This window comes from Salvelinus fontinalis, chromosome 12, assembly GCF_029448725.1.
Source record: "Salvelinus fontinalis isolate EN_2023a chromosome 12, ASM2944872v1, whole genome shotgun sequence".
Taxonomy (NCBI): Eukaryota; Metazoa; Chordata; class Actinopteri; order Salmoniformes; family Salmonidae; genus Salvelinus; species Salvelinus fontinalis.
In genome coordinates, this window is record NC_074676.1 from 4,416,692 (window position 1) to 4,441,139 (window position 24,448).

At 46.0% G+C, this 24,448-nt stretch overlaps 1 protein-coding gene across 4 annotated transcripts; it reads right to left on the reverse strand.

The window, feature by feature from the left end:
* Nucleotides 1-1,222: 1,222 nt before the first annotated feature.
* LOC129866672 (dynamin-1-like protein) lies at nucleotides 1,223-21,613 on the reverse strand. Of its 4 annotated transcripts, XM_055939458.1 has the most exons (20): nucleotides 21,389-21,613; nucleotides 18,540-18,684; nucleotides 16,681-16,716; nucleotides 15,707-15,753; nucleotides 13,425-13,496; nucleotides 13,241-13,327; nucleotides 12,783-12,945; nucleotides 12,130-12,250; nucleotides 10,492-10,623; nucleotides 9,103-9,309; nucleotides 8,384-8,504; nucleotides 6,978-7,133; nucleotides 5,587-5,676; nucleotides 5,380-5,472; nucleotides 5,209-5,262; nucleotides 4,877-4,948; nucleotides 3,952-4,113; nucleotides 3,641-3,750; nucleotides 3,273-3,432; nucleotides 1,223-1,823 (listed from the first exon to the last, which is right to left on the reverse strand). In XM_055939458.1, the coding sequence occupies exons 1-20, from the start codon at nucleotides 21,488-21,490 to the stop codon at nucleotides 1,767-1,769; spliced, it is 2,187 nt and encodes a 728-aa protein (XP_055795433.1). In that variant the 5' UTR covers nucleotides 21,491-21,613; the 3' UTR covers nucleotides 1,223-1,766. The 4 variants fall into 4 exon arrangements, with proteins under 4 accessions (XP_055795433.1, XP_055795434.1, XP_055795435.1 ...); XM_055939459.1 differs by lacking the exon at nucleotides 16,681-16,716; XM_055939460.1 differs by lacking the exon at nucleotides 4,877-4,948.
* Between the last annotated feature and the right edge of the window lie 2,835 nt (nucleotides 21,614-24,448).

The following is a 24,448-nucleotide window of genomic DNA, read 5'->3' on the forward strand; positions in this document are numbered from 1 at the left end:
CATACTGTAAAGCAGTCACACAATTTAGCTCTGTACTGACATTTTAGTCTTAAAAGACATGCGCCGGTACTTTGAAAGTATTTTTTTAAACCTCCCGCATTGGGCTGGATGTGTCAATGTGCAGTTCATACATGCATAATGAGCAGAATTACTGTCTTACCTTAATTAGCCACGAAATCCCTGGCACAGCTTTTCTTAATGCTGTGTCACGCCATTTTCCCCCACGTGGGCCGACCCCGTAGCAATTCAAGTTCTAACCAATGAGCTTCAGCTCCTCGCATGAATGACAGCAAGAGGCCAGCCTAGTGTTATTTAATGAGGTTGCAGGGTGGGCCCAACGGCTCAGTGGACACGAGCGAGAACTGATATGGTGACGTATGAAATATGTTGCTAATGTTAATGGGACAATTGATTGCTACAACAAACTAGTAGTAGTTTAACACAGTTTAAAGGATTTTTAAGCCTTGAGACAGATTGCGTATGTTTCATTCAGAGGGTGAACGGGCAAGACAAAATATTTAAGTGCCTTTGAACCGAGTATGGTAGGTACCAGGCGTTCACCGGTTTGAGTGTCAAGAACTGCAATGTTGCAGGGTTTTTCCACGCTTAAGTTTCCCGTGTGTATCAGCAATGGTCCACCACCCTAAGCACATCCAGCCAACTTGACAACTGTGGGAAGCATTGGAGTCAACATGGGCCGGCATACCTGTGGAACGCTTTCGGCACCTTGTAGAGTCCATGCCCTGACAAATTGAGGGCAAGAGGGGAGTAACTCCATATTAGGCCTTACTCAGTGCACATTGATATTGTGGGTGTTCCCTAAATTCACATACTACTATACCAAATTTTAATTCGCCAGTGAGATACACCGAGAAACAAAAAATATATACATGGGCCATAGTTAAGTCAGTAGTTGTAAACACATTTAGTGTTTAGGCATGGTCAGGAGTAAACTAAACATACGAGACTGGGTGTAGCATGGTTAGGTGTATGATACATTTACATGTTAGGTGAAAAACGCATCAATCACACAAAAAGTTACCCCAAAAGTATTATATGTGAAAGAGTGGTATTTCTCTCTCTGGGAAAATCAATGCAAATGAGAGAGTTGACATGTTCAACAGTAGCATAGACAGCGACACTACATGTAGATAGGCAACCATGATCAAAACAGACAGCATTTAAAACACAGCATCCAGCCAGAGACTACAGTAAACATCTATAAGGTTTGCCATTTCTAGCTTTATTTTAACTCTACATTTAGGGACAAACATTCCTCATTAGGTATGCCTCACACCTTACATGGTATTTACTTTACTTACATATGAAAGATACTTTGGACAGGAGCGCTCCTGTGTGTGTGTGTGTTTGTGGTGCAGGCAAAGATATGTACTGCCCTTCGTGTAGCTCAAGACTGCATAATACATCATAAAACTATATTCAAAACGTGCCTCCCGATTCTCCACTCATCTCCAGAAGTGTGCACTTCTACACTCCCCATTATGGAATTAACAAATGGGGGAAGCTCCCTCCTGCCAATGCTTGCACTAATCGACCGCTTTAAATCCAAGACGGGGAGTGTGCAAGTGCACACTTCAGGAGAAGGATGGGAGAATTGAGACCCTTTAAACCAATTGACACCAGTGCATTTTCAAGTTGGCCATCTCTGCACTGCAGTCCAGGTAGGTTTGAGAGAACAGGGCTTAGGGGAAGAGTGTAGGGCATACTGTCCATGTGGGAGGGAGAGCGTATGGAGGTAGAGGCCCTCACCACAGGTGTGTTTCTCTGATCTCAGCAATCACCTGACTGGCTTTCTGCAAGGCCTGTGGACATAGGATGGAGAGGGGGTCAAAACTTTCATATAAATTCAGCAAGAAAAGAAACGTCCTCTCACTGTCAACTGCGTTTATTTTTAGCAAACTTAACATGTGTAAATATTTGTATGAACATAACAAGATTTAACAGACATAAGCTGAACAATTTCCACAGACATGTAACTAACAGAAATGGAATAATGCATCTCTGAACCAAGGGGGAGGGTCAAAATCAAAAGTCAGTATCTGGTGTGGCCACCAGCTGCATTAAGTACTGCAATTTATCTCCTGCTCATGGACTGCACCAGATTTGCCAGTTCTTGCTGTGAGACGTTGCCCCACTCTTCCACCAAGGCACCTGCAAGTTCCCGGACATTTCTTGGGGGACTGGCCCTAGCCCTCGCCCTCCGATCCAACAGGTCCCAGACGTGCCCAATACGATTGAGATCCTGGCTCTTGCAGGAAATCACGCACAGAACGAGCAGTATGGCTGGAGGGTCATGTCAGGATGAGCCTGCGGGAAGGGTATCACATGAGGAAGGAGGATGTCTTCCCTGTAACGCACAGCGTTGAGATTGCCTACAATGACAACAAGCTCAGTCCGATGATGCTGTGACACACCGCCCCAGACCATGGCGGACCCTCCACCTCCAAATGGATCCCGCTCCAGAGTACAGCCCTCGGTGTAACGCTAATTCCTTCGACGATAAACGCAAATCCAACCATCACCCTTGCTGAGACAAAACTGCGATTCGTCAGTGAAGAGCACTTTTTGCCAGTCCTGTCTGGTCCAGCGACAGTGGATTTGTGCCCATAGGCGACGTTGTTGCCGGTGATGTCTGGTGAGGACCTGCCTTACAACCGGCCTACAAGCCCTCAGTCCAGCCTCTCATCCTATTGCGGACAGTCTGAGCACTGATGGAGGGATTGTGCATTCCTGGTAGAACACGGGCAGTTGTTGTTGCCATCCTGTACCTGCCCCGCTGGCGTGATGTTCGGATGTACCGATCCTGTGCAGGTGTTGTTACATGTGGTCTGCCACTGCGAGGACAATCAGCTGTCCGTCCTGTCTCCCTGTAGCGCTGTCTTAGGCATCTCAAAGTATGGCCATTGCCCTGACCACATCTGCAGTCCTCATGCCTCCTTGCAGCATGCCTAAGGCACATTCACACAGATGAGCAGGGACCCTGGGCATCTTTCTTTTGGTGTTTTTCAGTCAGAAGAAAGGCCTCTTTAGTGTCCCAAGTTTTCATAACTGTGACCATAATTGCCTACCGTCTGTAAGCGTCTTAACGACGCTTACACAGGTACATGTTCATGAATTGCTTATGGTTCATGGGAAACAGTGTTTAAACCCTTTACAATGAAGATCTGTGAAGTTATTTGGATTTTTACGAATGATCTTAGACAGGGTCCTGAAAAAGCACACACACACACACACACACACACACACACTACCTTGAGCATGTCTGCAGCCTCATTGCGTCTCTGGGCCATGTCTTCAGACTCAGTGAGCAGGTCATCTAACAAACCTGCCTTGTACAGCTGACCCACCAGCTCACTCTGCAGGCTGTCTTTCACATGGTTCACTAAGAAGTGCATCACCGCCTTGGGCACGCTGCAGGGCGGAGCGCAAAGGGAGAGAAAAGTATACAAAGGGTGGATGAGAGAAAAAGAGTGTGAGATTGAGAAAAGAGTCCAATTTTATTTCTTTTTAAGTGCAGATCTTTAAGCAATCGAGACGGCGCCAAGTAGAAAGGAGAAAGAAACACAGAAACCACAGGAGAGGGAGTCTTAACAGCAAGTCAAGCAGAGCAGCACCATACCTATCCTGGATGTTTTTCCTGACGATGAGGAAGTAGGACTTGATGAGTCTCTCGATGACCTCACAGTCCCGCTGCTCTCGAGAAGACAGCTTCCTGGAAACGGGAACAGGCTGGGGGGGGATACACAAGAGTCAAACAGACCAATCACTGACGTGCTACTTCTCAGAGGTCATTGACATTGCGGTGCTATGGAACTTGTTTGGACTTCGAGCACTTTAGTTTCGGGTTAACCAAGATCACACTTCTGCAAACGTCAAAAAGGTATAGTGATAGAATTGGGGCCGAGTATCTGACTAGAAGAGATTACCCACCACATCCAGCAGGTTGACAGCGTGGCCCCTCTGAGGGCTGGCAGGGTTGGAGGTCTGGAGCATGGATCTATCGCTACCCATCCCCTCATCTCCCTTCTTCAGCATGCCCCTCCAGTTCCCCGTCCCTCCATCCTGGTCCCCCTGAGGACCCCCACCTGCAGCCTGGAGACAAGGAAATAAACAGACTGGTTAGAGATCTCGTCTAGTGGTTCATTCACCGTTATCGATTCATCCTTTACTTACACAGGTGTCTCCTTGAGATTAAAAAAAAAAAAAATCGATTTGACAAGAAAGAACTGCTCAAGACGGCCACAATCAATATGCTCGTTAGAATTTATTCCCAAAGACGGAGCATGCTTCTGTCAGGGCTATTACATCACCTAGGCGTGTATGATGTAACATCTACAGACTACACAGTCATGTCTGTAGATACATATACTGACTTTTTGGATTTAAAAAAATGGCATTCTGACGGCGGCAGGGCCATATTGTACAAAGAGATCACTCCAGGACCCTTCCTCCTTATAGAAGTACACATGCCGGAAAGAGGTGTACGATGGGGAATGTAATGACAGAATCAAAGTTCATCCTCAGGGGGGGTGGAGTTAGTTAGGGTGGGGGGCTCATCAACTTATTAAAACATATCTGTGGGACATTGAAGGGGAACAGATAAGGGGAATTCAGAAGTGCGCCCTACACAAAGTAAGATCGTCTACAGGGTTGCAGAGGGAAGTATGAGGGTGGGTCAGTGGAAAGTCCATTGCAATTCAGTCAATTCAGGAAATTAACTGACATTTTAAGGAACTAATGAAAACAGGACTTTCAGTTAACTTCCTGAAATGGAATGGGCCCCAATCTTGGTTGAGGTAGGATGCAGGCAGGGCCATGCAGGCATTGGGTGGGTGAGTGGCACACAGTGACACACCTTGGGTCCCTCTCCTTCGGGGGGAGAAAGCTCAGTGGGGGAGAGAGACTGACCACTTGGGCCCTTAAAGGACTAGAGAGAGAGAGAGAGAGAGAGAGAGGAGGAAGAGTGGACAGAGTTCGAAAATAGGACCTAAAAAGCCAGCAACGGAAGAACAACTTTACTGAATGAGCTGCGACAGTCTGGTGTGGAAACAAAACAACAACATGGCTTATATCTCTGCTGTAAAAGGTAGAAATCGTCACTTGGCGCAGTAAAGAAACAATCGTTGTAGCAATTCGACAAATCAAAAGCACAATGAAAGAGGGAGAGTCTTCAGTGTGTTCTGTTACCTTTTCCCTGGGAACTGAGGACGGAAGCTCTCTCATTCTATTGCGTCTCTGTTCCTAGGAGACAACCGTTACTGCTAATTATTAACAACACGATTACAACACTTCGTGTACTGTATAAGAAAGTTAGAAAACACAGAATAAAGCCATTTCTAAAAGCTGTGAATTTCTTACCTCTATGTTGTTGTTCATGAGGCCACAGGCATCAGCAAAGTCAGGGTGCTTGGTGTTAATATAGGCCAACTCTATGGCCACCAGGTTGTGAACCTGAGGAGGAGTTGGAATGAGTGCACTAAAGATAAGCAAACACACTACAAGTGGAGCAGAGAACATTCAAGAATAATCCATTTCAAATGCAGTGTAAACCGAAAAACGTGTCACCATCTCATTGGTGACCGGTAACCGTTTCCTGAGGAGGGACGTGACCACTTCTACTATGGCATCGTGGAGCTTTGGAAACCTCAACAGCTCCTGGAGAGAGAGAGAGATACAACACTCATCAGTCACTGTGGCCAGATGTCAAGAGTCAAAGCAAGTGTTGTTGATGTGAATGAACAGGCTGCCTGGGTGCTGTAGTTGCTGTGTGTGCGTGTCTAGTCTACCTGTGTGCTGTAGTTGCTTTGTGTGCGTGTCTAGTCTACCTGTGTGCTGCAGTTGCTGTGTGTGCGTCTCTAGTCTACCTGTGTGCTGTAGTTGCTGTGTGTGCGTGTCTAGTCTACCTGTGTGCTGTAGTTGCTGTGTGTGCGTGTCTAGTCTACCTGTGTGCTGTAGTTGCTGTGTGTGCGTGTCTAGTCTACCTGTGTGCTGCAGTTGCTGTGTGTGCGTGTCTAGTCTACCTGTGTGCTGCAGTTGCTGTGTGTGCGTGTCTAGTCTACCTGTGTGCTGTAGTTGCTGTGTGTGCGTGTCTAGTCTACCTGTGTGCTGTAGTTGCTGTGTGTGCGTGTCTAGTCTACCTGTGTGCTGTAGTTGCTGTGTGTGCGTGTCTAGTCTACCTGTGTGCTGTAGTTGCTGTGTGTGCGTGTCTAGTCTACCTGTGTGCTGTAGTTGCTGTGTGTGCGTGTCTAGTCTACCTGTGTGCTGTAGTTGCTGTGTGTGCGTGTCTAGTCTACCTGTGTGCTGTAGTTGCTGTGTGTGCGTGTCTAGTCTACCTGTGTGCTGTAGTTGCTGTGTGTGCGTGTCTAGTCTACCTGTGTGCTGTAGTTGCTGTGTGTGCGTGTCTAGTCTACCTGTGTGCTGTAGTTGCTGTGTGTGCGTGTCTAGTCTACCTGTGTGCTGTAGTTGCTGTGTGTGCGTGTCTAGTCTACCTGTGTGCTGTAGTTGCTGTGTGTGCGTGTCTAGTCTACCTGTGTGCTGTAGTTGCTGTGTGTGCGTGTCTAGTCTACCTGTGTGCTGTAGTTGCTGTGTGTGTGTGTCTAGTCTACCTGTGTGCTGTAGTTGCTGTGTGTGCGTGTCTAGTCTACCTGTGTGCTGTAGTTGCTGTGTGTGTGTGTCTAGTCTACCTGTGTGCTGTAGTTGCTGTGTGTGCGTGTCTAGTCTACCTGTGTGCTGTAGTTGCTGTGTGTGCGTGTCTAGTCTACCTGTGTGCTGTAGTTGCTGTGTGTGCGTGTCTAGTCTACCTGTGTGCTGTAGTTGCTGTGTGTGCGTGTCTAGTCTACCTGTGTGCTGTAGTTGCTGTGTGTGCGTGTCTAGTCTACCTGTGTGCTGTAGTTGCTGTGTGTGCGTGTCTAGTCTACCTGTGTGCTGTAGTTGCTGTGTGTGCGTGTCTAGTCTACCTGTGTGCTGTAGTTGGAGCAGTGCTGGATGATCCTCTGCATCTCCTCGTGGACCAGCTCTACACAGCGCAGACTGGGATCCTCCAGTCTCTTCACCTGTCTCTTCACAAGCAGCTCAAACGACACCTCGGGCACAAACAGGGCAGGCCGCGGGCCCTACACACACACAGACAGACAGAGACTACATTACCCAACAGTCTCTCTGGCTAACAACACGCAACTCACAATAAATCACGGAGTCGATAAAGTTATTCTTATCCAATCTCAAAGAAACGAAAACACCTAAACTGATTATCAAACCACTCAACATTCCATTATTCTACTCTGCAAACATTTTTTATTTATTTTTTAATTTAACTAGGCAAGTCAGTTAAGAACAAATTCTTAATTACAATGACAGCCTACCAGGGAACAGTGGGTTAACTGCCTTCTTCATGGACAGAATGACAGATTTTTACCTTGTCAGCTCGGGGATCCGATCTAGCAACCTTTTGGTTACTGGCCCAACGCTCTAACCACTAAGCTACCTGCTATCCCATACAGCTAAATATGTGAGTCTGTATAGATAAACATACTGAACAAAAATATAAAACACAAAATGCAACAATTTCAATGATTTTACTGAGTTACAGTTCATAAAAAGGAAATTAATAAATGTGTTAGGCTCTAATCTATGGATTTCACATGACTGGGCAGGGGCGCAGCCATGGGTGGGCATGGGAGGGCACAGGCCCAACCACTTGGGAGCCAGACACACCCACTGGGGAGCCAGGCCCAGGAGATAAGAATTTGTTTTTCCCCACAAAAGGGCTTTATTACAGACAGAAAAACTCCTCAGTTTCATCAGCTGTCCGGGTGGCTGGTCTCAGACAATCCCGCAGGTGAAGAAGCCGGATGTGGCAGTCCTGGACAAGCGTGGTTACACGTTGTCTGCGGTGGTGAGGCCAATTCTCTAAAATGACGTTGGAAGCGGCTTATGGTCGAGAAATGAACATTCAATTATCTGGCAACAGCTCTGGTGGACATTCTAGCAGTTGGCATGCCAATTACCTACTCCCTCAAAACATAAGACATCTGTGGCATTGTGTTGTGTGACAAAACTTCACATTTTAGAGTGGCTTTTTATTGTCCCCCAGCACAAGGTGCATCTGTGTAATGATCATGCTGTTTTACCAGCTTCTTGATATGCCACACCTGTCAGTTGGAGGGATTATTTTGGCAAAGGAGAAATGCTAACAGGGATTTGTGCCGAAGATTTTAGAGAAGTAAGCTTTTTGTGTGGATAGAACATTTCTGGGATCTTTTATTTCAGCTCATTAAACATGGGACCAACACTTTACATGTTGCGTTTATATTTTTGTTCAGTTTAGTAGCGCACAACACAGTATATAGCATTGCACACTCACCGTAGCATTCCTAATCGCCGTTAGCACGTCTATGGTGGTCAGACCTCCCAGTGGGTCCACAGACTCCAGCGTCCGACCAAAAGTCTCATGGAAAATATAACAGATTCGTGCTCCACCACACCTGAAAGAGAACGGTCCACTGTTACATATACATGCAACAAAATGTTTAAAATGTGTGATCAATGTATTAGCCTAGTTAATTTAGACCACATAATCTACCCATTACATTGGACTGCAAAAGCTTCAAATTGGTTGACTTGTGATGCTATACTTGTATGCCCCCTTCTGGTAACTAGAGGTACAAGGATGTTTGAAAAAGGTTATTCTATATATATTCTCTATATAATTGGTATGAGGCTGGAATAATATTGCGACATTTTGAAAATGATAATGCCTTTTAGTGTAAGAGCTGTTTGACAAGACCGTCTGAAATGTCAGCTTGTTCGGTGGGACGGAGATCAGGTCTTCCATGGGGACATCACCAGGTGGTAAATTAGTTAATAGACCAATAAGACAGATTTCCATACCTCTCTGCCAATATCAGCCAATTTTCTCCTTCCCAGTCCTAGCAAAATTCTTGCGTGAGAAATTGCCCTCTGCTATTTTTGACCATTTTAATTGAAAACAATAACTGAAAGGTACGTAATTGTTACCCAGAAATGATTTGAGAGAGAAAAACAGCTGCATTGGACCTTCAAGAGAAAGAAGAGGTTACTCACAGCTCGGTTGTCTCTATGTACTTGGCGGTGCCCTCGATGGTGTGGCAGTACTCTGCAGCAAACTTTGTGATGAGCTGCAGCAGAGTAGAGCTCTGGTCCTCTACAGGTTCACCGTAGCTGCTCAGCAGGGACTGGTACTGGGCCGCCAGCACGTTGATACGAGTCTTTAGCTCCGGGAGACAGTCTCTGATGTGGTGCATCAACAATCTGGCAACGAGGAGAAGAATGAGAAAGTAGAAAGGGCAATAGACATGATAGTTGTTAGTTTCTAGAGTGACATTACGCTCTAAAATCAGAGTTGGTCAGATGTTTTTAAACATCAAAATTACTCTTCTGTTGAGGCCTTGTATGCCTAATATATTATTTCTTTCTCATTCCCAATGTGCCTTCTAAACTGTGCGCGTGCGTGCAGTAGCCCCAAGACTGCCGCGCATAGGGAAAAAAATCCGCCCACGGAGAAAAGCACGAGATTTAACTTTTAAACTTTCTAGAGTTTTCCCCTGTTAGTTAACACTATCAACGTTTCCCTGTACTGTGGCAATTGTGATCAAATCAATGCAAAATTAGCCACTTTCAATGCAACATATCGAAACAAAACTAACTATGCAAAAGATTTTGCTGTAGGCAGAACACTTCGAAGGAGGATTCTATTGCAGCACGACTTAGCCCGTACTCTACACAGACCGGTGCGGCATAACCAATCAGAGCTGAATAGGTCTATATGCAAATAGACCATTGCCATATATGGATCTGTGCCATTTAATTTGAACTGGACTGTGTTTACAGGATGAGCGGTCGTGAGCAGATGTGCTTGTTTTGAGATCAAAGTGAGAGCTGCATGTAGCCACGTGTGCACATTTTGTTCGTTTCCTTTGCTAGTTAGTGAGTTATTAGCCAAGTTATAGATAATTTGTAGTCAGCAATAGGGGCGTGATTGCTTCCTACAAGAGCACAAAACGTACATTTCTGGACATCTTTGAAAAGTGAGTCAGGTATAGGCTTTTTTTTGTCTTAAAGGAGCATTGTATTTTGAGACAGGCTTGAATAATCTAAGTAGCATAATTTGTCTGAGTCTCTGTAATAAATGGTATGGGAATAATAATGCATTTCATTTTGTAAAGTGGTTTCTTGCATCAAACACAACAACATTTTCAGTCACCTTGTCTGAAGGACAAGTGGATAAACAGGTCAATGTCGAAACCTGTATGTGTTTTCCCAAAAGTTTCATGGAATGTAGGCCGACATTGAACACCACACACAGCGATTTCTATGTTAAAATGTTACGGGATGCATTTTCTCCATTGTTTGTGATGGTAGTCCAGTTTGCTCTAAAGCAGACCTGAAATTTGCTAAGTGTCCATTTTTTTGTGGACGGAACATTGCTCATACCTGTTCAATGTTCTAGCCAGGTATTTGGTTCCGTTTCTGTTGGCGAGGGAGGGATACCTCTTCTGTAGGAAGGCATATTCATCATGGATGGCGTCGGCCACTGTCTTCTTATTGTTGATGTCCAACTGACTCCTGAAGAGTCATGAAGGATAGGACTGTTTGAGTTATTTTACTACCAGCTCCTCATTCAGTCAGCCTATTGAGTCCACTGGTCCCACTCACACAGAACTACCCTACGCCTTGACCTCTTTCTCCTCTCTCTCTCTCTAGGTGAAATACCGTGACTAGTGATGACCAGCCACCCGACAAGCTGCTCGGTCAACGCCATCCCTGCCTCCCTTCTCCAGACCATCTTTCCCATTCCTCATCCCTGACCACCGGTTTTCACTGGCAACTCATCCCACTCGGACTTCAAAATGACCAGAGTCGCTCCCCTCCTCAAGAAACCAACACTCGACCCGAAGTAATTAAAAAAATAATAAATACAGACCGGTATCCCATCTTTTCTTTCCAAAAAACTTAAGCACACCATCTCTCCAATTCCCTCGCAGAACGAGCTTATTGACCCTAACCACTCAGGCTTCAAGACGGGTCACTCAACCGAGACTGTTCTTCTCCGTGTCATGGAGACTCTCTTCACTGCCAAAGCTGACTTTCGCTCCTCTCTTCTCATCCTCCTAAAATCTATTCACTGCCTTCCGACACAAGTGAACCATCAGATCCTCCTCTCCACCCTCTCAGGGCTGGGCGTCTCAGGCCCTGCACACTCTTGGATTGCATCCTACCTGGCAGGCCGCTCCTACCAGATGATGTGGATAGGATCTTTGTCTGCACCACGTGCTCCCACTACTGGTGTCCCCCAAGGCTCGGTTCTCCATATAGACACTCTACTCCGTCATATCCTCACATGGTCTCTCCTATCACTGCTATGCAGATGACACTCAACAACTTCCCCCCCCCCCCTTCTGACACCCAGGTGGCGACACGCATCTCTGCGTGCCTGGCAGAGACGCGTGTCAGGCTCAACCTCGACAAGATGGAGCTACTTTCCCTCCCGTGGAAGCCCTGGCCGCTCCAAGTCTTTTCCATCGCGGAGAGTGCAACTTTGCCGTGAGCATGGACAACACCATGTCGTTCTCTGCAAACATCAAAGCAGTGACTCTCTCCTGCATGTTTATCCTCTACAACATCAGTAGACTACTACCCTACCTCACACAGGGAAGTGGCGCAGGTCCTAATCCAGGCACTTGTCAACTCCCATCTGGACTACTGCAACTCATTGTTGGCTGGGCTCTCCGCTAGTGCCATCAAACCCCTGCAACTTATCCGGAACTTTGAGGAAAAATGTACTTTCTATGACAGATAATCATGTGGTTGTCCCACATAGCCATCTTAAGATGAATGCACGAACTACGTCGCTCTGGATAAGAGAGTCTGCTAAATGACTCAAAAGTAAAATGTACATAGTACAGTAGAAGAAAATCCTAACAAAACCTAAGGGATGCTGGCCCTTTTCCCATTTTGATCCGAAGTGACTGTTGGCTTCTAACACCCTTACATACTGGATTTTCCATAGGGCTGAACCCTTGCTATATTCAACATGTTAGAGACCGAAGATGATTGTGTCATGGTGCAGACCTGTTGACCACGCCAATGAGGCCAAGTTTAACAGGGATGACCCGGCCCATCAGAACGTCCATGGCATCTGTCCCAGCGTCCATCAGGTCCAGTTTGGTCACCACCGCTAACGTCCTCCTGCCTACACAGTGACACAAACCCCCAGAACCCATAGTCAAAAAGCATATCAGAGTAGGAGTGTTAATCTAGGATCAGGTCCCCCCCCGTCCATAAAATCTTATTCATTATGATCTGAAAGGCAGATCCTAGGTCGTCTACCTTACTTTGAGAAGCTTTATGAATACGGGACCAGATCCACAGCCATGATAACTAAACCTTTCCACAGTTACCTCCAAATATGGCCAGGAGTTTAGCCTATAACTAGAGGCTAGAGTTTTCCTGGTCAAGTGAGATAGTCAGGAAAAACTCCTGGGCCTACATCCAGGTAATCAAGAGTTTTTGTAAGCCAGAGTACGCCACGGCGTGTCTGATATAAGGATTAGAGAAAACAGTAGGTGACAGACAATAAAGGTTAACAGAGAGAGCAAGAGTGGTGGAGAGATGCAGAGACCGGCAGAGAGAGCGACAGACACACAAAAAGAAGAGGCATAGACAAACAAAAAAGGAGAGAGAGACAGTGAAGAAGAGAAGAGATTTCAATTTGAGGTGTTTACCGTCGGGGTCGACCTCGCGGGCAACTTTGAGGGCCTCTGAGGTGGCCATGTCTGTGTTGGCCGCAGTCACAGCCAGGATGATAGAGTTGGGGTTAGAGATGTGCTTCACGATCAAGTCTTTGATCTGCACCTCTATGTCTTTGGGCTGGTCTCCCACTGGGACCTGGGTAGAACATACACACACACACACAATTAATTCCTGCCCATATCATAGTTCAAACCATACTTGGGAGTTCTATCTCCCTCAATAAACTTGGAAAGAGGTGGTTCAGTGCATGAAAGATAGGATCCCAGGCACTGAGATCACCTAAGACCTGCGTTAGCGCCCAGAGCTAATGCCTAGGCGTTAGCGCAGACAGCTAAATAAGTATTGTGGCAGGTTCAAACCAACTCGATCACACTTGAGCAACTCAAGTCGCTTTTACATTTGAAATAAAAGCACCTTGCTTTGTGTGTACCTTTGTGATACCTGGCAGATCCACTAGTGTGAGGTTGACTACGTGAGGGGAGAAGATCTTCAGGTGAATGGGTTCATCAGTGATTCCCTGGAAGAAAACAAAGAAATGTCAACTCAGCAGTTGGCAATCTGTTCGACATTGCTTTGGACTACCTTTGCATCAAATACTTTTATTGTTGACATACCTTGTTATTGCCAGAAACTCTTTCGGTTTCAGCTTCGATCTCGAGCCTGATTTCATCGAAGTCTGTGTAGATCTAAAAACAAAAACATGTTTATGAATAATGCGCAGTATAAGAAATGATTCAGTTCTGTTTTACATAGCTGCATATGACAAATGTAAATGTGATTTACTATAATCTGGACCCAACCGCAAAAGACCACTACAGAAGTCTAAATATAATCAAATCTTACAATGTAATCATAAAGATAAAGAAAAAAACATCCTCCATCACCCACTGCATCAATGCCATTTACAGTATAGCACATCACAAGGGTTTCTCTGTTCACGCATGAAGGACCTAAAGCACCAGAGCAAATTACTGTGTCTGCCCTCATCTCGACCGCGTGCTCTGCCCTCATCTCGACCGCGTGCTCTGCCCTCATCTCGACCGCGTGCTCTGCCCTCATCTCGACCGCGTGCTCTGCCCTCATCTCGACCGCGTGCTCTGCCCTCATCTCGACCGCGTGCTCTGCCCTCATCTCGACCGCGTGCTCTGCCCTCATCTCGACCGCGTGCTCTGCCCTCATCTCGACCGCGTGCTCTGCCCTCATCTCGACCGCGTGCTCTGCCCTCATCTCGACCGCGTGCTCTGCCCTCATCTCGACCGCGTGCTCTGCCCTCATCTCGACCGCGTGCTCTGCCCTCATCTCGACCGCGTGCTCTGCCCTCATCTCGACCGCGTGCTCTGCCCTCATCTCGACCGCGTGCTCTGCCCTCATCTCGACCGCGTGCTCTGCCCTCATCTCGACCGCGTGCTCTGCCCTCATCTCGACCGCGTGCTCTGCCCTCATCTCGACCGCGTGCTCTGCCCTCATCTCGACCGCGTGCTCTGCCCTCATCTCGACCGCGTGCTCTGCCCTCATCTCGACCGCGTGCTCTGCCCTCATCTCGACCGCGTGCTCTGCCCTCATCTCGACCGCGTGCTCTGCCCTCATCTCGACCGCGTGCTCTGCCCTCATCTCGACCGCGTGCTCTGCCCTCATCTCGACCGCGTGCTCTGCCCTCATCTCGACCGCGTGCTCTGCCCTCATCTCGACCGCGTGCTCTGCCCTCATCTCGACCGCGTGCTCTGCCCTCATCTCGACCGCGTGCTCTGCCCTCATCTCGACCGCGTGCTCTGCCCTCATCTCGACCGCGTGCTCTGCCCTCATCTCGACCGCGTGCTCTGCCCTCATCTCGACCGCGTGCTCTGCCCTCATCTCGACCGCGTGCTCTGCCCTCATCTCGACCGCGTGCTCTGCCCTCATCTCGACCGCGTGCTCTGCCCTCTTCCCTCATCTCGACCGCGTGCTCTGCCCTCTGCCCTCATCTCGACCGCGTGCTCTGCCCTCATCTCGACCGCGTGCTCTGCCCTCTTCCCTCATCTCGACCGCGTGCTCTGCCCTCTTCCCTCATCTCGACCGCGTGCTCTGCCCTCTTCCCTCATCTCGACCGCGTGCTCTGCCCTCTTCCCTCATCTCGACCGCGTGCTCTGCCCTCTTCCCTCATCTCGACCGCGTGCTCTGCCCTCTTCCCTCATCTCGACCGCGTGCTCTGCCCTCTTCCCTCATCTCGACCGCGTGCTCTGCCCTCTTCCCTCATCTCGACCGCGTGCTCTGCCCTCTTCCCTCATCTCGACCGCGTGCTCTGCCCTCTTCCCTCATCTCGACCGCGTGCTCTGCCCTCTTCCCTCATCTCGACCGCGTGCTCTGCCCTCTTCCCTCATCTCGACCGCGTGCTCTGCCCTCTTCCCTCATCTCGACCGCGTGCTCTGCCCTCTTCCCTCATCTCGACCGCGTGCTCTGCCCTCTTCCCTCATCTCGACCGCGTGCTCTGCCCTCTTCCCTCATCTCGACTGTATATTACGCCCTATTCCCTCATCTCTACTTTATGCTCTAGGCCATTCCCTCTAGAAGACAGTACTGCTGTACATCCCCCTGTGTCTTTTTTTGCCCGCGACTGAAAGGGTCTGTGCCTGAGGTGATTTAAAAAGGATTGCTGTCAAACAAACTCTCCAGACAAAGCTACAAAACCCATATAGCTTTTCCAGTGATCTTCAGTCAGTAAATCAAAACAATGCTTTGCATGCATGCCTATAATCAGGTCAATCAAGTATTTAAACTGCATGTCTATTTGTAACAGTGAAAGGGCAGGGAACTCCCTGAGATGAACAGATAGTTGGAGGAGGTGCTTCACTTTGTCAGCAACCTGCAGGCTTTGAGCCAACACAGAAACTAGCTCTGAGGAATGGTTACTGAGACATACCTTGCTTTTGGTGTGTAGAAACTTGCCCCATTCCTCTCCATCGACGCCTATGGGAACATAAACACAAGACCGTGTCATTCCCATTCCCCAGCCGGTCTGGCAGATGTCATTTGGAGTAGTACTTTAATGACCAGTGTTGTGATGATAGAGCAGGTCCCAATTCACTCCCTAATACCTTTACGGTGGCCCTAACCCATGTTTGCATATCTGAAGGGTCTGGATAGACATTAAAAGTGCAGTGGTGGAGCTTCCAACAGATCAAGTACATCTTACAGATCTGTAAAGCAAGGTTAGGGACCAGGGGAGTGAATTGGGACCGGCTGATCCTGTCATTGTGTCGGGTTGAGTTGTTCAGCTGGGATGGCAATACATCCTGCAGGCCAATAACCCAGAGGCTTGAACAAACAATACAGTGAGAAATGTTGTTTGTCAATAAAAATAATATGCATGTGAGACAAGCCAAAGCATGGTTGGTGCGTTACGGGGAGCACAGGCATACGCTACTACCTAGCTACCAAACACCTTTGATAAACAACAAAGTTATTCTTTCAACTAATAAATCACTGTATTAGTTGGATTATTTAAACAAATAATTACCTACCAAACTAAGAAAACAAAATCAGCTGTTTGAGGACAGCTGATTTTTTTTGTATAAATCTGCCCCTAAAAAAAGTCATACTTACCATGATTTCTGACAAAGTTGACACCGATCATGCACTCCGGAATAGTTTTTATTTTATACAGGATGTCCTTATACAGACAATCAAGTGTTTTGTCTGAAACACCAGACTGACCTTGTTGGGCTTGATTCGCTGAATCAAGTTAAGCCAAAGTTTGGCAGCTTAATCAAGTCTACAAAAACAATAGGCAGGATGGAAAGGGGGGGGGGGGCATATGAAAAGGGACAGGCCTCGAGTAAGAAGCTGATGATCGAACACAGACAAAAAGGCAAGGAGAAACAATGAAAAGGAGACCTTTGTAATAGCGCCCGTTTTTCCAGGCATTGGGGTCTGTGGTTCAGGAGAGATCAGATGACAGGTGAAAATGGTTAGCCGTTAGCCTAGCTGCAGCTCCTGCACCATGGCCATCTGCAGCAATGCAGTACTTTTTTTGGCATGATCCATCCGGTGTGTGACTATTCACAACAGCAGGGCACAGGCTTGGTTTTGTGTTCAAATGTCTTGGGATGACATTGAGGATTGAGTAACATGACATTGCACGCTGTTGTGACTTAATCGCTCAGTAATAATATTTAGGAGCCTCTAGATATAACGTGAGTAGAATCTAAGGGGAAGCCTATTTATTTGTCTATACCTTGCCGTATTTACTGCAGTATATTAGCTAGCTACTATGGACACTAGCTGGATAGTAGCTAGTACTCAGACGGAGTGCTGCAGACTTGAATATATGCCGAGTTATCAACACAGTGACACACAAAAAAAAAAAAACAGCAGTCACAGAAGGACAAAGTCTGAACTAGAGGAATGTAAACAGTCATCTAATGACTGTAGACATGAGAGGGTCAGGGAAGGGGGGGGTCAACAACATGTGCCCTGTAGAGACACCGTGCAGCACAGCTCCCTGGGACTGACATGCAGAAGAAATGTCAGCCCACCGAAACACGAGGTTGAACTTCACTCAACTTCTAGAGTTTTCCCTGTTAACACTATCAACGTTTCCCTTTACTGTGGCGAATCAATGCAATATTAGCCACTTTCAATGCAACATACCGAAACAAAATGAACTATACACGACTTAGTATGCAAAACTAACCATGCAAGAGATTTTGTTGTAAACAGAACGCATCGGAGTAGGATTTGATTGCATCGACACGCACGACTCAGCCCGTACTCTACACAGACCGGTGCGGCATAACCAATCAAAGCTGCAGTAGGTCTATATGCAAATTCACCATTGCCATATCTGGATCTGTGCCATTTACTTTGAACAGGACTGTGTTTACAGCATGAGTGGTCGTGAGCTGATGTGCTTGTTTTGAGATCAAAGCAAGAGCTGCATGTAGCCACATTTTGTTCGTATCCTTTGCAATTTAATGAATTATTAGCCTAGTTATAGATCATTTGTAGTCAACAATAGGGGTGTGATTGCTTCCTACAAGAACACAAAACGTGTACATTTCTAACATCTTTGAAAAGCGAGTCTGGTAAAGAGCTTTTTTTTTTGTCTCAAATGGGCAGTGTTGTATTTTGAGACAGTCTTGAATAAGTTACATAGCCAATAGGCAGAGGGTAGAATAATTTGTCTGATTCTCTGTAATAAATGGTATGGGAATAATAATGCATTTTATTTTGTCAAGTGGTTTCTTGCATCAAACACAACAACATTTTCAGTCACATGGATAAACAGGTTTAGGTTAAGCCCTGCATGTGTTTTTCAAAAGTTTCATGGAATGTAGGCCTACATTGAACACCAGACATTGGGTGCTACTGTAGGCTGATTGATAGAACAGCTATTTCCATGTTAAAATGTTATGGGATGGATTTTCTCCATTGCCTACAATATGATCAAATAGCTACAGTAGCCTACTTGGACACTGTTTTAACTTACTTAAAGTGGGTACAGCCTCAGTGTTCACAGTAAACGCACGCTGGAAGTTGCACAGACTTTTCCCAAAGTTCAAGTTTGCACTCAGCAGAGGTACAGAGGCATCTTTTTCAAAAACCTTGGTTGGAGGATTCCCTTGCAGAATTAGAAGGGAATAGCCTAAGCAGAGGAGGGCTCCTCCAACCAGGCTTTCTGAAAACCTGGGAATTTTTGGGGAAATTCGCAGAATTTTGCCACCCTAAAGCAGTGAGTGTTGTGTTCACAGTACCATTCTCCTCGCTGGTCTTCCTGCGGTCCTCTGGGTCCACGTGGACCAGCTGGAGGATGAGGGGCCGACGGGTGACAACACCAGTACCACGGGGCAGAAGGTCTCGGCCCACCAGAGCCTCTAGCACCGAACTCTTCCCACTGCTCTGGAGACAGAAACACATAGCATGCTCACCTACAGAGCGAAAGTAAAAGTGAGCTAGCAGTAAACATCGTTCAACTGAGGCTACGACAGCCATGACTCATCACAAGTCAAATAGTTTCACATCATTTGGAACCAACCGACCTCACCTGCGCCTGGATGCGGTTGACCTAATTTAGCTTGGGCTCGATTCATGTGTGGCAATTATAGAACTGACGGGGTCAAGGATTTCTCAAAAGATCCCCTCGGTGTGCATCTGTCCTTTTGGAAAAGCACTAATGAATAACGAGACCAGAGCAGACACACACTTGGAGCATCCAAGGGGCTGCCTTCTTGTCGCCATGGCACCTTCAGTTCAGACGGTTGCCAAAGGGCTGAGATAGTGACAACGAAGGTGACAGACCAGTGAAGGTGTCAGAGAGGATGTCATGCTTGTGTAAACCTATTAGGTAACACCTAGGCCATCAAGAGCTGTGTGTGGAGAGAAGATTACAGGTGTAGCCTATTTGATGATAATAATTCATTGGATTTATATAGAGCTTTTCTACCAACTGAGGAACTCAAAGCACTTTACACAGTAGGGGGAACCATTTTTGTGCCAGAATGCTCACCACACAAGCTCTTAGATGGAGAGGTGAGGAGTGATATGCCAATTAGGAATAAGGGGGATGATTCGGGGGCCATGACACCGGCGTTAACACCCCTACTCTTACGATATGTGCCATGGGATTTTGAAATGATCACAGAGAGTCAGGACACCCGTTTAACATCACATCCGAAAGACGGCACCCTACGCAGTGCAACGTCCCCTTCACTGCCCTGGGGCATTGGGATCTCTATCCTTAGACCAGATGGAAGAGTGCCCCCTGGTCAGGGTTTCCGTTAAGAGAATTTGGCACCAGACAACGTGATGGGCAACATTTAAAATGACCAGACATCCATTTTCATTGGGTGTGTAACACATTAGGGCATCCACCCAAGGTGCTCGAAAATCACATTTAGATTATTGTAATTCATTTTAACACAATAGAAATATGCCTGTAATAAAATAAAGTAGAACAATGTTCTTATACCAACATGACAGGTTTATAAAATAAAAAATTGCCCATTGTGTCTTAATCGCTGGTATAAATCATAAATGAATATATAATTTAAGAAAATACATTTAACCTAGAAGAACAAGACCCCTACACAGTAATACAACTTCAAAATATAATATTAGTATAATAAAATTTGCGAACAACCTGTCCTATAGGAAATTTGTATGAAATGTTTTATTAATAAATAACAGCTGTTTTCAAATACAATCTAGGCCTCTAATTTAAAATGGAGCATAGGCATGAACATTTTAAATTAGGTGTAATAACTAAACATAGCTGTCTACAAACACCGGGGCCAGAATGGATCCAGCTTGTCAAATTAATGTTAGATTTGACTTTGCATTCATGAAAGCACTTGTTTCCAAAACTCAAATTAAGGAGGTAGTAATTTGCCTCTAATTTACTTGCGTTTGCGGCAGACCTTGGTCTGCTCAAAGTGAGCCGTTGCTGTTGGGTAGAAGTCAAAACTGTCCAACTACTTGCTCCTTGGAGCCTCGTTACTTTGTCCTCAAGAAGGTACGATCTTGAGGCAATCTTTACTCTGTTGGCAGGCACACTGGAAACGGGGTACACTTAGCTGAAGTCCCTTACATGCTGAACAGACCGCTCGTCCTCCTGCGCATTTAGATTTTGTCCACCCACACGCGATCAGGACACGCAGGTTGAAATATCAAAACGAACTCTGAACTAACTATATTAATTTGGGGACAGGTCTTAAAAGCATTAAACATTGAAATATGAATCACCCACGTGGGTATATGCTCCTAAAAACCAATGAGGAGATGGGAGAGGCAGGACTTGCAGCGCATCAAGCGTCACATATAGAACCAAGTTCTATTTTAGCGTCTGGCTACGCAGACGCTTGTTAATACGCGCGAGCACTGTTGGTGCAATGATTGAATAGCATGTGTATATTTATTTTGCAACGCTGGCGCAGGCGGTGTGGTCAGCATGGTACATTCAATCAGTACACCCACACTGCTCGTGCGTCTGCGTAGCCAGTTGGTAAAATAGAACTTGAAATGAAAGCTGAACTGAGGTCCATACTCCAGTCCAGTTGGTAATACACCAGTTGGTTGCCAACTGACATATAATGAATGGTAATTCAAGCAATTAGAACTGGGAGGGATGTCTTGGAAGAATTATTTGATGTTTTCATTCATCAAAACCACTGAAGTCTTCAAAGGCTAGGAGAGGGATGCCAGTGTAAACAAATCAGTCAATGTGTAATTCGTACATTTAGAGACATGGGATGCCATTACATTTCAATGGCACCTTCTGCTGAGCACAGCTATTTTAACATTACACAGGGCTAACGTTAGCCAGGTTCCACTGCCTGTCAAATTCGCTATAACCAACTAGTTAGCAGCTCATGATTCATAGCCACTAACGTTAGCCAAGCTAACTATCTAGCTAGCTAACTAAGTTGCTACAACTAAGGTAACTATAGTAACGTTAGCTAACCTTTCATCGAAAACACAGTACACGTAAATGTACTATGAAATATCTCGAAGTGGAACTGCGTGATACAGACAACAGTACTATAGCTAACGTTAAGGGAATGAAACTAGGTGAAGGGATGCTAGTTAGCTGGCCAGCGATTCTTACCTGCGTTCCAACAACAGCAATCTGCGGCAGCTGGATAATGTCTGCGCCAACTGTATTAAACACATCTTGTAATTTATTGATGACAGGGATAAGGGCCTCCATGGCTCTGAAAATGTAGCACCTGTCAAATAAACGACCTAACTAGCCTGCTAAACACAGGCACAAAGTCATACAACGTCCCTTACACTGCCACCTCTTACCCGGCCCGGAAAACTGCGCACAAAATAATTCAGCGTTGCATTGTGGGACTTTGAGTTTTTTATATATATGTTTTATTTAACTTAAATTTAACTAGGCAGGTCAGTTAAGAACAAATTCTTATTTACAATGACGGCCTACCAAAAGGCAAAAGGCATCCTGCGAGTACGGGGGCTGGGATAAAATAAATAAATAAAATATTAAAATAGGACAGAACACACATCACGACAAGAGATACAACACAACACTACATAAAGAGAGACCTAAAACGACAACATAGCATGGTAGTAACACAACAACAACATGGTAGCAGCACAAAACATGGTACAAACATTATTGGGCACAGACAGCACAAGGGGCTGAAGGTAGAGGCAACAATACATCGCCCAAATTAGCCACAACTGTCAGTAGAGTGTCCATGATTGAGTCTTTGAATTAAGAGTTTGAGATGAAAAAAAAACTGTTCAGTTTGAGTGTTTGTTGCAGTGAACTGAAAAGACGCGACCCAGGGATGTGTGTGCTTTGGGGACCTTTAACAGAACGTGACTGGTAGAACGGGTGTTGTATATAGAGGATGAGGGCTGCAGTAGACATCTCAATCATCAAGTTTGCGGACGACACTGCAGTGGTAGGCTTGATTACCAACAACGACGAGACGGCCTACAGGGAGGAGGTGAGGGCCCTCGGAGTGTGGTGTCAGGAAAATAACCTCACACTCAACGTCAACAAAACAAAGGAGATGATTGTGGACTTCAGGAAACAGCAGAGGGAGCACCCCCCTATCCACATCGACGGGACAGTAGTGGAGAGGGTAGTAAGTTAAGTTCCTCGGTGTTCACATCACGGACAAACTGAATTGGTCCACTCACACAGACAGCGTTGTGAAGAAGGCGCAGCAGCGCCTCTTCAACCTCAGGAGGCTGAAGAAATTCGGCTTGTCACCAAAAGCACTCACAAACTTCTACAGATGCACAATCGAGAGCATCCTGTCGGGCTGTATCACCGCCTGGTACGGCAACTGCTCCGCCCACAACCGTAAGGCTCTCCAGAGGGTAGTGAGGTCTGCACAACACATCACCGGGGGCAAACTACCTGCCCTCCAGGACACCTACACCACCCGATGTCACAGGAAGGCCATAAAGATCATCAAGGACAACAACCACCCGAGCCACTGCCTGTTCACCCCGCTATCATCCAGAAGGCGAGGTCAGTACAGGTGCATCAAAGCAGGGACCGAGAGACTGAAAAACAGCTTCTATCTCAAGGCCATCAGACTGTTAAACAGCCACCACTAACATTTAGTGGCCGCTGCCAACATACTGACTCAACTCCAGCCACTTTAATAATGGGAATTGATGGAAATTTATATAAAATGTATCACTAGCCACTTTAAACAATGCCACTTAATATAATGTTTACATACCCTACATTACTCATCTCATATGTATATGTATATACTGTCCTCTGTACCATCTACTGCATCTCTGCCCTCTGTCAGTCAAGAAGCGCATTTGTTGTTCTTCGATCACGAGACACCTGCATTCAGTGTCTGCATGATCAATGCAGCACATGCAACATTGCTGATTAAAAAATCACTAGTTAGCTGGCTAGCTACCCTCGCTAATACATGTACTGAGTTAGAGTAAACGTACCTAGCTATACAGCCTGATAATACCAGGGATGGTGCCTAAATCAGCATGTTGTTTGTGCAACAGTATCTTCTAAATCAGAAAGGAATACGTAAAGCATGAATATTTTAGCAACATTAAGTAGTTAAGAAAAAATTAAATGTAGTCAAAGGTTATAGTGTCCCATAGAAAATACTGGCCATCACTTTGTTCATATCCCTGTCACAATTACTCCTCCCTGGCATTTTCATTCGTTGTCATGTCAAACAACCCTGTATTCAAAGTGCCCACTATTTAAAACATCATGTCAAACAACGCTGTATTAAAAGTGACCACTTTTTAATACAGTACTGTTTTTAATTGGTTAATGTTGTATAGGCTTACATTTTTTAAGTCATGTTAAAAAAAAATCTGAGCAATAGATCTCAGCATGCATTTTGACTTAGTGTTCTTGAAAAGGTTGGGGACCACTGTTCTAGTTTTCCCTGTTAACTCTATCAACGTGTCCCTTTACTGTGGAAATTGTGACAAATCAATGGAATATTAGCCACTTTCAATGCAACATACCGAAACAAAAATAACTATGCAAGAGATTTTGTTGTAGGCAGAAGGCTTTGGAGTAGGATTCTATTGCATTGACACGCACTACTCAGCCCGTACTCTACATAACATAAATCATCAGAGCTGCAGTGGGCCTATGTAACCGATGTGAAATGGCTATCTAGTTAGCGGTGGTGCGCGCTAATAGCCTTTCAATCGATGACGTCACTTGCTCTGAGACCTTGAAGTAGTGTTTCCCCTTGCTCTGCAAGGGCCGCGGCCTTTGTGGAGCAATGTGTAACGATGCTTCGTGGGTGACTGTTGTTGATGTGTGCAGAAGGTCCCTGGTTCGCGCCCGGTTTGGGGCGAGGGGACGGACTAAAGTTGAACTGTTACACCTATATGCAAATAGACCATTGCCATATATGGATCTGTGCCATTTACTTTGAACTGGACTGTGTTTACAGGATGGGCGGTCGTGAGCCAGATGTGCTTGTTTTGAGAACAAAGTGAGAGCTGCATATAGCCACGTGTGCACATTTTGTTCAAATCCTTTGCTAGTTAGTGAGTTATTAGCCCAGTTATAGATCATTTGTAGTCAGCAATGTGGGCGTGAATGCTTCCAACAAGAGCAGAAAACATGTACATTTGAAAAGCAAATCAGAGAAAGTGCTTTTTTTTCTTTTTTTTGTCC